Below are 13,544 nucleotides of genomic sequence, written 5' to 3' on the forward strand. Positions count from 1 at the left end.
GTGACAGGCAGTCGGACAAACAAGGAAGTGATTGTAGACGGTGAGTAATGATTGAACATTAAAACGCTTTTTAAACATTAAATAAGCTCGTTACAGTAAAAAAAATTCACTCCACTTAACTGCATGTTTGAATATAAGTTAAATATGAAACCGCTCATTAATAAAACGTGTTTATTCATCGATTATTTGGGTTAAAAGCTGAACTCTTCCTTGTGATTCTCTTTGGAAACATGTTGGGCTCAGGGTAATTCCTGGGATCATTGCATTCCCCTTAATCTGTGAAGATACCAGGAAATACACACACCCTAGTTTCTGTTCTGCACAATGATCAGACCCAGATACAAAAATAAAAAGGTATTTTAAAATAAGGTAAAATCACTGGTTCTGTATTTTCCAACTCAAATTGCAGGAAACAATACATCTCTACTAAAGAAGTACTTCAAGTTTTCATGTAACTTATAAATATGTCATGGTACTTTCATCTCGATACTCTTTGAAGTACTGTGACATTTTCCTGCTAACTTTACTTTGACTTAACGTCGATATTACCTGATGGATTCAACCTGTAATCGAGTTTTATTAAATAATGTCTTTGGACTTTTTACCTTTTTCCTGAAAACTAGCTGTGATCCAGGTTTCACACCAACTCTCAGGGAGGACACATCCCAGTCCATGTTTAACCCGAGGCTGACTGGTTTGTTTTGGTCTCTTCCCTGTGCTGTAGGAACTTAGTCCGTCTCTTGACTTCCTGTCTCAGGGACCAGAATGGCGGCTGCTCTCCTGTGTTTCCTCCTGGCCGGTCCTGTGCTGCTGGTCGCTGCCGGACCAGTTCATCACTCCAACAATGGGACCGTACCACTGGTGATCTGGCATGGGATGGGTGAGATACTGCATGTCATCATGAACAGACAGAACAAAAAAAATACTGTGTACATATACACCATATACAGTCTATGATATACACATATACATATTTTAGTACTTGCTCTATGTGCTTTACAAATATATTATTATACTATTATATAATATGAATGTGTTGATTCTCTAGATGTATAAGTCGGATGTGTTTTATTATCAGATTTTGTTGTTGTTAATTCGTGATAATCAAACTTTTGATATCCAACAGAAGCTCAAGTTACAGTCAATCTTGAAATAACTGTATTGTGTGTGAGTGTTAAGATGTTAAAATGGAAAATTTGAGTTCAGTTATTAAATAAAGTGAATATACGTGTGTTCACCAGGTGACAGCTGCTGTAACCCTCTGAGCATGGGATCCATAAAGAAGATGGTCGAGGAGGAGATCGCCGGCATTTACGTGATCTCACTGATGATCGGGAAAAACGTCATCGAGGTACCAGTACACTGTAAAGTACATTTATTACAGAACCTCTGAGGAAGAAAACTTCTCTGTAGTGAAGTGTCTTAGGTCCAAGAGAATAATATAATATAATGTGAATTTCCAGTCTTACCTTTGTTAAAAAGTCCATAATTGAAGCTTCTTATCTTAAGAAATGTCGGATGTTGCACTGAGGCTTTATTTAAGTTCTGTAAACGTACATAAAATCCACCTTTGCTTCCTGCACAAACACACAATGCATATAGAAATGTTTCCACTTGAACATGTAACACTTGCTATTCTTTAACTTTTGCAGAGCCAGTCGCTCAAGTTGCATCAGAAAACGTCTCCTTCACAACTTTTTGTCACTTTTTTGTGTTAATATTCATTGGAAACTTGTTCCTTTTTGCTTTGATCCCTCGCGGCACCTTGACCGTTTCTCCCGTGTGGACACAGCTCGTCTTTTTCTTTCTGATTTGTCCGTCTCGCTCTGAACTTTCCATGTGTCTCCTCCTGCAGGACACAGAAAATGGTTTCTTCATGGATGTGAACAAGCAGGTGTCCATGGTGTGCAGTCAGCTTGCTCAGAACCCCGAGCTGAAGGGAGGATACAATGCTATGGGCTTCTCCCAGGGGGGGCAATTTCTGTATGTACCTCCTGCTTTCTAGTGTGAATGACAGATCCTGTCTTTGTTTAGATTCTCTTATTCTTCTAAGAAGGAGGAAGCTGATTCCTCCTGGTTGCTCTCTTCACAGGAGAGCCGTGGCTCAGCGCTGCCCGTCTCCACCAATGAAAAACCTGATCTCCGTCGGTGGTCAGCATCAAGGTAAAGTCCACTTGTACTGATTTATTGTAATAAAGGTAAAATTCTACATGTAATGTTGGCATCACATGTTATAAACTCCTGAATCTATTGCTGTTGAACTATATTCAGCAATATCTTTATCTATTAATATCCTGTTATGTTAACCATTCTCATGAAAAACCAACAATGAACTGATCTTAGTAACAATGATCATGTTTATTGAAAGTTCACGTATATATATTAATTACGATGAACGTGGGTAACTGTAGATTATTTCCACTTAATCTCGTCTACACCATTTCTAGAGGCCGATGCAATCAGCCCAACATTAAATCAATTGGACTCTGCCTCTTCACTGTGTCTATGATGAAATCAGAAGTCTGTTGATGAACCACAGAGCTGCATTGTTACAGCTGAGATAAATTAGATTTGTATCCTCATTAGATAGAATTAGCTCAGCATTCTTCAACTGTAAATGTTTAAATGTAAATTTTCCCTGCGTGACTATGTCCCTCCAGACAAGGTTTTTATTTATAGCTCCTATCATTTTTTTATAAAATGCAGTGTGAATGTGAGTCGTCATCACAATCTCAGTGGTGATGTGTAAACCCTGCACATGTGTGTTGCTCCTCAGGCGTGTACGGGCTGCCCAGGTGTCCCGGAGAGAGCTCTCATATCTGTGACTGGATCCGCAAAGCACTGAACAGCGGAGCTTACTCCGACCTGGTTCAGAAGCAGTAAGTCTCCGTCGCTCTGACTCCGGTTATTGTGCGGCTCTTTGAGGTTGTCTGCTATTCAACTGATGTGTTGCACTGACTGGATGTTGTGTGTGTGGTTATCAGCCTGGTGCAGGCGCAGTACTGGCACGACCCGCTGAATGACGACCTGTACAAGAAGCACAGCCTGTTCCTGGCCGACATCAATCAGGAGAGGGTCAGTATGTAGAGAGAGGACTTTAGATCAAACCCAGGGAGATGAGTGGCTTCTACCTTCATTCATACTGAAAAGGTTCTTATGTTTTAACTTCTTTCTGCTCTTTAGGTTGTAAACGAGACGTACAAGAAGAACCTTCAGCTGCTGGACAAGTTGGTCATGGTGAAGTTCCTGCAGGACAGTGTGGTGGATCCTGTTGATACTGAGGTAACACACTATTCTGTCCTGTTTACTTTAGACACTGCTATTTCTAAATTCACTTAAAACTTTTTACGCCTTTTTGTCTGAAAAAAGTAATTTACTATCCCTGCTTCTGCTGCTGTGACACAGCAAATGGCCGCGTTGTTTTTATTTATGTTCTACAGCATCAACATCCTGAGTTTACATCACCAAGATGATTATATTAACTCTTAACTTGTTGTAATTTTCCCAACTCTCCTCAGTGGTTTGGTTTCTTGAAGACCGGCCAGGCCAAAGAGACGGAGACTCTACAGGAGAGCGTCCTCTACACGGAGGTAAAACTGTTCCTCCAATATCGACCACCAGCTTTGTTTTCCAGGCAGTAAAGTCTGAGGCTGTAAAACCCTTTGTGAGGTTTAAAGGTTTGAAGTCCGTGTCTCCACATTCAGGATCGTTTGGGGCTGGCCGCGATGGACAAGGCCGGGAAGCTGGTTTTTCTGGCATCCAAGGGCGACCACCTCCAGTTCACCAGAGAATGGTTCACCGAAAACCTGCTGCCTTTCCTGCACTGAAAACATCCAACTTTAAATTCTCATGGACTCCAGTTGAAGTCAAATATAATATCAGACTTTAATATACTGCAAGTTAAGAGTTAAGAAGCTCTGCAGCCAGACCAGGGATGGTTTCTTCATTTTGCACTGATCACTCGTAGCATGGTGTCATTTTCTGTTCAACTTTTAGCAGCTAATGTGTGTTCGATGCTGTAACTCTAACACCAGACTCTGAATCCTTATTTCCACTGTGAGCTCAAATTGTCAGAAATAGAAAACTCTTGAGTTTGTTTAATGTTATTAAAATCTTGTTTTAACAGCCTATTAATATCCATAATATCACATGATGCATCTGTACATCCAATAAAGAACGAGACCAAAACACAGTGGATTTTTATTGCAACATTTTTTTAATGACGTCTCCAGAACTAATGAGCAGACTTTTGATTTTGGACCCAAAATGATAAAGAGGTAAAAGAAAAAGAGACGATGTTTAAAAAACAAAAAAAAAGAAATCAGTGAAGAGAACGAGAGGAGGGTGAGGAGGAAGGGAGGGGATGTTGAGGGATATTTACACACACACACAATCACAGCAGATATTTCCACTGATGTGGAGGTGAAGCGTTCAATAACAAATCAATTCTTTCTTTTAGTCTCTTTTAAAACATGTCATTTTCTTTCTCCTCCGCTCGGCAGCAACATCTCTTTGCTCTTTACAACTTGTTCCTACATTTGCCTCTTTACATGGAATGTTTCAACACTTGGGAATGTTCTATGTGTGGGTTCAAGGGAAAGTGGAATTTTCCTCCTATTTAAATTGCACAACATCATCTAGATGAAGAGTTAGACGGTGTGAAATAGACAGTGGTTTCACAGACTACTTGTTTTATGTCTAATTATGTGCTTTGAGTTGTTAAATATACATTTATATCATCTGCTATTAATGTTCATGATCGTACAGTCAACATCAGTAGCCGTCCTTCTCCTCTGGTACCTGGCTTCTGTTTGACAAGAGCTTCAGTGAATTGCATAAAAAGAAAGAGAAATCCTGAATGAAGCATCATGATGGTGGCGCCTGATTGGCTGCGGTGCTTTCGTTGCAGAGGAATCACTCTTCCTATGTCGGCTATTCTACAAGTTACATTTAATCCAGATATATAGAAAAATGAAGAAAAGAGCATCCAGCTATTGGCATTAATCGTTTTTTTGAAAAGTGCTCCCTGGATCACAGGGGGAAACCCAATTTTAATGACAAGCTACTCCCTGCTGATTGGCTGGAGGATTTGCTCCAGGGTAAAGCAAGCGCTCCTCATTGGCTTATGGAGGGGAGAGCTTCAGCTGTGATTGGCTGTTAGGGGAAGAATGGGCGGGAGATGTAACGCATGAGGTCCGAATCTCAGTCTACAGTGAGAGTTAGCTGGTGGGGAGGTCGATCAGTCAGAGGGGAGTTTGCAAAAAAAATAATGGTGTGGGGATGATGTCAAGGAGGGGAGGGGGTAATTTCATATGCTGCCCCCTGTCTATCCGGCGATCTCGGTTGCTGTGGTAACGAGCTTCTTGCCGTCCCAGAGAGTCTTGAACTGCTCGGGAACAGGAATCTCCGTCTGTGGAGGAAAGACAAAGAGGTTTAAGTTTAAAGCCATAAATCATAAAATGCAGGTTTTATTTTACTGTCAAATTCAAGTTTAATGTAAGTGACTTTATTACCTCCACCAAAGAGGTTGTGTTTTTAATTTCATCCGTTTGTTGGTTAGCAGAATTACACACAAACTACAGAAGAGATTTCCAGGAAATTGAGGTGAAGAATGCATTTTGGATCAGATCCCAACAACAGGTGGATACAGGAAGTCTTTTTTTTTAAATTTTCTTTAACATGGTGCAATCGGACACTTTCTCTGACAGAGACTTCTTCTCAGAGTTTCCTTCCATTTGATACATGAAACTGATGATATGCTGATTTGGAATCTGGCTTGTAGCAAAACTTGTAAAAAACACCTTATTGAATTAAGTCTGTGGTGCTAAAGCTGAATTAACTAATCGGTAGAGTAGCCACAGAGATAAATTGGAGCAAAGAAAAATGCAAAATCCCTTTGTTCCCCGATGGTGATACTCACAAACTCTCCGTCTTTGTCGGGCACCAGGATGTTCATCTCGGAGCTCTTGGCGCTGATGATCTCGCACGTCAGGGACTCTTGGCTCAGGTAGACGTGGCAACCGTCCGTCTTGTTGATGGAGATGGTCGGCACCTTACCGATGACCTGGGAACACGACAGGAAGTGAACGTGAAGCAGCAGGAAACCCCCGGGCGACATCATGAAATGAAACAGCGCTGCTTCGTTAACACACCTGGACCTTGACGTCTCTGCAGTTGATGATCTCCACGATGCCGACCACGTTCTCAAACACCAGCCCCATCTTCTTACAGTTGTCTAATGGAGAAAAACAAAATGCATAAGAAGAATAAGTCTTAAACCACCTTGACATATAGAGAGCAACAATTATGAGTAGATCCAACTCGTGAAGTTGAAATCGGACAGCTGGTTTCCTCTTCTTACCTAAAGTGATGGAGTTGATTTTGCCCTTGACCTGCAGGGTGCTCTTGTTGCACTTATAAGCATAAACCACTTGTTTCAGCTCAGTGTTGCTGATCACCAGACCCTGCTCTCCCTCGTAGTTCTCCTACAGGAGGCAGGCAAGGAAAAGCAAAAAGCACAAAGACAGAGAGTTGATAAAATAGTTTTAAACGGGACTTAACACTGAAGTTGCTGAATATAAATGAGCTTTCAATATCTGGCTCAATGAGTCATTTTGGCAGTGCCCAATCTGTTGCATAAACAAATGACTCCAGCTAACAGTCATAAAAACAAATCTATATTTTTTCAACGTTTCCCTTTCACATGGACGACAGAACTTAAGGATGAACTCAGCTCCTGCTTAGATTCTAGAAGGGTCGTGCACCAACAACTTACCACTTTCCACTTCTTCCCGTCCAGCTCCATCACGGGGGGCAGAGTGCGGGACGGGGCGGGGGCCGCAGCGGGTCGGGGGCTGGAGGAGAAGGGTTTGGGTCCGGTACGCACGGGAGCCTGACTCCTCAGGCCAGGATTCTTGTGGGTCTTCTGGTCGTCACCCACATGCTTCAGGCCTGGAGAGGACGAGAACGGAGGGAATCAAATCACAATTAAAAAACTTAACTTATACCTTATCTGTTTTTAGACTATTTTGGCCACCTACCACTGGTAATGTCGGATCCCTTGCATATGGATTTAAACAAAGCGTTACGGTCTTCAGGCGGGCCGCCGCCGCCGCCAGAGGATGCACTGAGGTCCATGGGGGGAGGTGGTGGTCCAGGGGGAGGAGGGGGGGGACATCCACCAGCAGGAGCCCTGGGAGGAGCTGCACCGGCTGAAGCTACAGGACCCTGAGGTGGACAGAAAAGAGAAATGTTTTTCTACTGAATGATAAGTGGGAATAAAAACACCAACACGATAATTTCCTTTAATTGTTTTTCTTATTTATAAACTTGGATATTGTAGATTCTCTGAGGACTCACAGTCCTGCTCCAGGTCAGTCCTGTGGTGTGGTGCTTCTTGATGTAGTTCTGCAGCTCAGTCCAGATGGAGAGGTAGACCTTCACCCACTCCACGTGGGTCTTGTCCCTGCGGAGGAAGGAAGCAGCAACGTCTGAGGATCATTCAATTCTTGAGCAAGGAACTCAAATCTGCTCATACAACACAAAAGTTGAGTTTCAGGCCTAAACACAGGAAGTTCACCACTTCAGTGTATTCTGCATCAGACAGTGCTGACTCGGCAGAGAGGAACCACTGGACAAACTGTTTTACAAACTTCTCGGCTGCATTTGAATGTTCCGGTTTCAGAGACAAAGTGACACCACATAAATAAAACCACATTGTGGACAGAATAACGGCTGCAGACTGATGCGTTACTTACTTCTCCTTGAAGTCTTTGAGCACGCGGTTGGTGTAGAACATGGCGGCCTCCTGCATATCTTTAACGTAGGGGCCTGGTTTAGGGGCCTGGGAGAAGGAAATGAAACCATTATAAAGACGGCAAATAGGGAGAAACCGCCTGACATGATTCCAAAAGGTGAAAACATGCTAACAAGAGATGAAAAGATGATTTGAGCTTGATGTTACGCTAAGCTAAGCTAATCATCTGTGGTTACAGCTCCATCAATAGAAGATTAGCATCAGTCAGTTTCTATTTAACTCGTAGCAAGAAAGGAAACAAACATATATGTTAAATGAGCAGGTTGTCAAGACTGTTTGTTTGATTAAAGAGCTTTAAATGCAACTGGTCAGAGTCAAACAAAGCTGTTTTTGTAACTTTTCCCATTAGTTATGCTGAGTTGAGCTTATCGCCCCCTGGCTGCAGCTTTATATAAACCATGTAAACAAGAGTACTAACGAAGTTCTTATCTAAACGCTAACTGTACAAACCCTTTCCCTAAATATTGTTTATTACTGCTGCAGATAAGTGGTAGAAGTAAGAAATTCAATTCACACGTTTACAAATGAAATGTTTGAGCTACAGGACAAATAATGAAACTATTATGAGAGTTTGAAAAGCTGATGAATTATTCATTAGGATCCAAAACGACCACGACAGACAGAGTTCATCATCCGGACTGTAACAGTGCAGCTCTGTTGCTGGCGACCACGGGTCGGCCAAGAAACCGTCACTCACCAGACAGCGATGACAGAATCAAAGAGGGGCTTGTTTCCTGCCATTATACACTAATTTACACAAACACACACACACACACACTAGTTATTCCACTCCCGTCTCACCATGGCGATCCACCCGAGGGCGGGCGCGCTCTCGCTGACGGCAGAGAGGTGGTTGAAGAGCGGCGAGGTGCGGTTCTGCTCACGGAACTCCTGCACCTGCTGGATGGCTTTGGACACAGGCTGCACGAGGGCGTTCAAACCTGACTGAATAAGAAAAGAGACAGAAGAGAATTAGATTGAAGAAAAGCAAAGCTTGGGTTCTTTTTTTGAATTCAGATTGCAAGTGTGTGTAACTCACATCAGAGGGCTTCTGGGAGGACGAGGCCATGACGAGGAGTTGTTTCTGACTGGTGAACGCCTGCTTCATCATTTCTGCCTGGAGGGACAAGAGAGGGAATTCAACAAGTCACACACATAGACATAACAAAGTTTCACAAAGAAATAAAATTCTTTACAATATGTAGAAACTCAGCACAGACGTGGGCAGAGGAAGATAGTTTGATAAATGTAGGACTCACGTGTTTCAGAACATCGCCCCCTATCTTCTGGCTGAGGGAGAAGTACTGGGCCACAGGACCATTGATGATCTCGTCAAAGGCATCGACGTACACAGATGCAGCTGCGAAGTGAAAAAAAAATAAAAAAGGGTTTTAAAAGCCAGTCTGCTTAAGCAGCAGGTGGCCTCGGTTAAAAGAGCCTCACAACGTCCTCAGATGTTTTATTGTCAACAGCGATGAGAGCTGCCATCGAAACCAAATGTTTCATGTGCAGCCACAGCAGTGACTCGATTCATCTGCTTCACGAGCGAGGATCTCTCTTTATATCTCTGAAGAGGAGATGGTACGCCTCCGACAGACAGGAAGTCAGGATCCAAGCTTGTTGGGGGATTTCGTCTTTGTTTGATTAAGGAGAAGTTGTTTTTCCACACACACACACACACTCTCTCAACATCTGCATGCAATACTTACATTCACCCGTCCTGACTAATATCTGATCAACGTATCACATAATAATTAAACGTGATGATTACCTCCCGCTGGAGCCTCTCCAGGGCCCGACATGCCCTCCAGGCGACCCACCGCCACCTCCAGCCGCTGCACCAGACTTGCCAACTCTGCCATACCTGTCAGGTGAAGAAGAGGAAGAAACAACGTCAAGCTTTTACTCATCTGTGGTCACAAAACACGTGGAGACCATTTATGTTCTGCTTTATGCAGCATTGCTCAAATGCAGACCTAATGTACATTGCTGGGCTGTATGGAAAAGGGAAAAAAAGACCAAACCAAATACAAAAAGCTTTTTCTAGGTTTTAAAACTTAAGATGGGGACTGCGTTTGTCTTGATCAGCTGTTTTTAACCATTGAGGCACAGTGAGTCTTTCTGTGCCAGCCTTCTAATTGGGGGAGTGAATTACTCCTGGGACACAAGATGAAGACTGCAATTAACAATTAGCTCCTTGGACACGATAATAACAACTGTGCTCTGAATCCTGGACACATTTGCAGTTGGTTGATTAAATCCCACAAGGCTTGTAATTACTCGTGCAGCCATCAGTCATCAGATGTTATGTTCTGTTAGTTCACTCACTCTCTCTCACAGATCTAAGTGAAGGAATATGTGCTGCACTCTTTGGTTGCCATTTCAAAATAATGGTCCTACGTTGCGCTGTTAACGTTAATAAAGACAACTAAAAACTGGCATCTTGAAACTAGCAATTAACATTATTAGATAATCTGCATTTTAAGGTTTCTTTTACAAGAGAGAAAGTCACAGAGTTCCACCTGAACAGCTGTTACGTAGAAAAACAGAAAGAAGATGGTGTTGCAGATGAGCAGGTTGGGACTTGCTGAGCATCAAGGCATGTAGATCATTACACGTTACTGCGGACTGGGAGGAGTGGAGACCTGCCCAGTTATCCCAACTATGTCAGTTGAACACATTTGTTCCACAAGCAAACAAATTCAGCATTAACAGAGCAGAGAGATGCACCAGTATTTTTTAATGGGTACAATGCAGCCCTGGTTCAAATCCGTTTAATACCCTCTCCCACTTTTACCCCCCTTTCCTGACTATCTCCACTGGGGCACAAAAATCACAAATGCCAGAATACAATCTTAAAAAAGCATTAAAGATTAAAGTAGTTTGTTAAACAGTTTACAGTATAAAACAATAAGTAACGTGTGACAACATGATACTCCAGGCTTTCGCATTCAAGTAGATGATTAAATAACTTCAATCCAGGTCTAGCTTCGTCTTACACCTGACGCACATATACACACACACACCCTAACGAGAGAGGCCAGTATTACAAAAGACGACTGTAACCTGAGCCAACACTTGATTCATCTGTGAGGCTGAGGCAGAGAGCCCCCCCCCCCCCCTCAGGTGCTTACACCTTTAGACCATGAACGCACCACTCCCACTAATGAGTCCACGACAAACCCACCGTAGCTGCCGTCTCACTTTCACTACAGAGGCACTGATCTGAATCTGTAGAAATCTAGTGATGTGGAGCTTAATGCTTTAGGTTCTGGAATCTGAAGCTACAGTTTCCAGGATATAAAGATGGAGGGACATGAGTGTATGTTGCATAAACTGGTGTGAAATGAACAGAGCTAAAGTTGTGAAATGTAATAGCTGCAGATATTGACAATTATTGCCATTTTCAAACATTTCCAGCTTCTCAGTTGTGCAGATTTGCTGCTTTTCTCAGTTTTCTATCATTGAAAAACTTCTTGATTCAGGACTACTGATCCAAACATTGATTAATTTCAAAGCAAACTTAAAATCTTGAGGAATATTAACCTTTTATTTAGATTTAGGTCAGGTCGGAAAAGTGGCCTAGTTAGCATTACGCTATTGAATGCCTGTAACCTGGCCTGAGGTCCATATTAATCCTGTTGTTGTTGACGGTATAATTACACCAGCAGGGTGAGGTAGGTCATAAGTCAGCTGTCACGCCGTTAAAGGAGATAACATCAACAGGACTGAGTCTCAGCATAACCAAATAATGAAAACCAGGAAATGTGAACTGAAACTACTGCAGGAAGTGTGATGACTTTTCACCTGCAACCACAAAAGACAAAGCGCTACAGCGAAGACTCTGTAAGACAAAGCAATATTCTTTACAGCGAGTTCTGTTCCTTCTTCACGACGCTCGGGAGCTAAATGTGATCGGAGCAGGACACAGAACCGCACCAAACTTGACCTAAAAGCCTAAATGTTGAGCGCTGCAGCTCCGTCTGCAGACTTCGACAGTTCCACTGGTTGACTTCCTGGTCTCAGCTGAGCAGTGACTCAACAGCAAACCAGGAAGGGAGTGTCCGCCTAAAAAAGGTGCTTGTGGAAGAAATAGACACCAAAAAAGGAAACCTCTAAATGTGACAGTGGCTTTTTCAAAATGCCCTGTGAATGATCCCGGAGAGGTAAACATCTCGGTGTATATATATATATCTTTCAATGCTGGAGATAATTTGCTAAAGTAAAAAGGGAGAAAAGTGCTGATCACGGAGGAAACTGCAACGTCGAGGAAGAAGAATCAACTTTCCAGAGACCCGAGGGCAGATGCCGACCCGAGTTCAGACAGGAAATCCAGCCTGCCATTATATTTTCCTTAGATTGAAGCACTTTAAAACCCTCTTAAATCTGCATGTTACTGGAAAGATGCATATTTCATGCATTGCATATCCTCGCTCCGTGTTCCATCTCTCGCTGATCTTTCTCCAGAATATAACAGACCTACTTCTGTGGACACAAGGCAGGAGATGTCCTGCATATTAAACAGCAGCAGCGTGGTGCAGGGCCAGGGAAGTGGGTTAGGCCTGTTCCTGCATCTCATGTCTGCAAGTCAGCTCAGTGTGTGTGTCTGTGTGTGTGTGTGTGTGTCTGTAGCCTTTGCATTGAACCAAACACACACATCGTCTTTCCCCTTGACGCAGAGTCACACACAGGCTTGGGGCTAATGAGATCACTGGGGTTCGGGGCAGACCTGCAGCTAATGCTAACTAGTGAGCTAACCATGATAATTCCAACACTGTTTACCACTAGCCTAGCATAGCTGGTATAATGAATTAAAAAAGCTAAAGTTGACGTGGTGTAGACAAGGAGACAAATTGTCCTGGTGAACCAAATTTGTTGTGACACCATCGCGGACACACACACCAAAAAAAAGCTAGCTAAAAATGAAACACAAGATAAACCGGTTGAGTGTGTGTGTGTGTGTGTTTTTCCTCCTTCTTCGTGTTGTTGTGGTGTGTCTGCTGTGTGTCGGCATTTCCTGGATTGCTCTTGTCTCTCTCACACATTCACACATACACACACGCACACAGACACACACACAGACACACACACCCCTCCCTGTGTTAAGCTAACGTAGCATCGGACTGCAGCAGGAGACAGAAACAAGAAGTTGACACAATCCTCTCAGAAAGAAGAAGTTAAAAAGGAGGAAGCCGGAAGGTTGACGACATTTAACATTAATATAAATACACATGTGCAGATTTGATTGGTGCAGCTAACCTGTGTTAGCACGAAGCTAGCCGGGCGGTGTTAGCATCACACCGATTTTTACAACAAAAACCGGAAAAGACAAAACTGTCGTTTTCTGGCTTTTTAACGCCGAATAAAAAGCCGCTGGAAGTTGTAACATCAACACAATCATCCTCACAACCATGGCGCTCACCTGCAAACAGTGGTGGAGCAGTGATTTGTCAGTGTGGGTCCGTTGTGTTGCCGTGAATCCGCGGAGCAGACTGACCGAGAGCCTCGCCTCTTTCTTCCGGGATGTGCAGCGAGGTTTACCCGGCAGTCCCCGCGCCGCGGCCCCGCCCCTGCTGCCATTCCTTCCCCATATAAGGAGCGTGTGAGAGAGAGAGAGGAGGAAGAAGAGAGAGAGAGAGAAAGAGAGGAATATGAAGATAAACAAGAGAGGAAACTGAGAAACTGCTGTTTTCTATCAGGGTTTATCTGCAAGAGGCCGTTTCCCTCC

At 43.2% G+C, this 13,544-nt stretch overlaps 2 protein-coding genes across 2 annotated transcripts; one reads left to right on the top strand and one right to left on the bottom strand.

Annotated features, from left to right (window-relative positions):
- Window positions 1-4,192, top strand: ppt1 (palmitoyl-protein thioesterase 1 (ceroid-lipofuscinosis, neuronal 1, infantile)). Its single transcript, XM_061092447.1, has 10 exons — window positions 1-40; window positions 725-880; window positions 1,242-1,351; window positions 1,856-1,983; window positions 2,093-2,163; window positions 2,777-2,879; window positions 2,985-3,075; window positions 3,184-3,282; window positions 3,519-3,590; window positions 3,705-4,192. The coding sequence occupies exons 2-10, from the start codon at window positions 766-768 to the stop codon at window positions 3,825-3,827; spliced, it is 912 nt and encodes a 303-aa protein (XP_060948430.1). The 5' UTR covers window positions 1-40; window positions 725-765; the 3' UTR covers window positions 3,828-4,192.
- A 5-nt stretch (window positions 4,193-4,197) lies between these two features.
- cap1 (CAP, adenylate cyclase-associated protein 1 (yeast)) lies at window positions 4,198-13,325 on the bottom strand. The gene is made up of 13 exons (XM_061092446.1): window positions 13,239-13,325; window positions 9,588-9,680; window positions 9,076-9,176; window positions 8,856-8,933; window positions 8,618-8,761; window positions 7,758-7,843; window positions 7,360-7,465; window positions 7,041-7,227; window positions 6,776-6,951; window positions 6,362-6,485; window positions 6,153-6,235; window positions 5,921-6,064; window positions 4,198-5,410 (listed from the first exon to the last, which is right to left on the bottom strand). Exons 2-13 carry the CDS (start codon window positions 9,676-9,678, stop codon window positions 5,327-5,329), a joined length of 1,404 nt encoding a protein of 467 aa, XP_060948429.1. The 5' UTR covers window positions 9,679-9,680; window positions 13,239-13,325; the 3' UTR covers window positions 4,198-5,326.
- Between the last annotated feature and the right edge of the window lie 219 nt (window positions 13,326-13,544).

The sequence above is a fragment of the Limanda limanda genome, chromosome 19 (assembly GCF_963576545.1).
Source record: "Limanda limanda chromosome 19, fLimLim1.1, whole genome shotgun sequence".
In the NCBI taxonomy this organism is placed as follows: Eukaryota; Metazoa; Chordata; class Actinopteri; order Pleuronectiformes; family Pleuronectidae; genus Limanda; species Limanda limanda.

Excerpts from the sequence above, each read along its gene's own strand:
- cap1 (XM_061092446.1), bottom strand. The coding sequence starts at position 9,678 with ATGGCAGAGTTGGCAAGTCTGGTGCAGCGGCTGGAGGTGGCGGTGGGT. Across the intron at positions 8,934-9,075 it reads GGGGCGATGTTCTGAAACAC|GCAGAAATGATGAAGCAGGC; the intron begins GTGAGTCCTACA and ends TTGTCCCTCCAG. Across the intron at positions 7,466-7,757 it reads CTCAAAGACTTCAAGGAGAA|GGACAAGACCCACGTGGAGT; the intron begins GTAAGTAACGCA and ends CTTCCTCCGCAG.
- ppt1 (XM_061092447.1), top strand. The coding sequence starts at position 766 with ATGGCGGCTGCTCTCCTGTGTTTCCTCCTGGCCGGTCCTGTGCTGCTG. Across the intron at positions 1,984-2,092 it reads TCCCAGGGGGGGCAATTTCT|GAGAGCCGTGGCTCAGCGCT; the intron begins GTATGTACCTCC and ends CTCTCTTCACAG. Across the intron at positions 2,164-2,776 it reads CGTCGGTGGTCAGCATCAAG|GCGTGTACGGGCTGCCCAGG; the intron begins GTAAAGTCCACT and ends GTTGCTCCTCAG.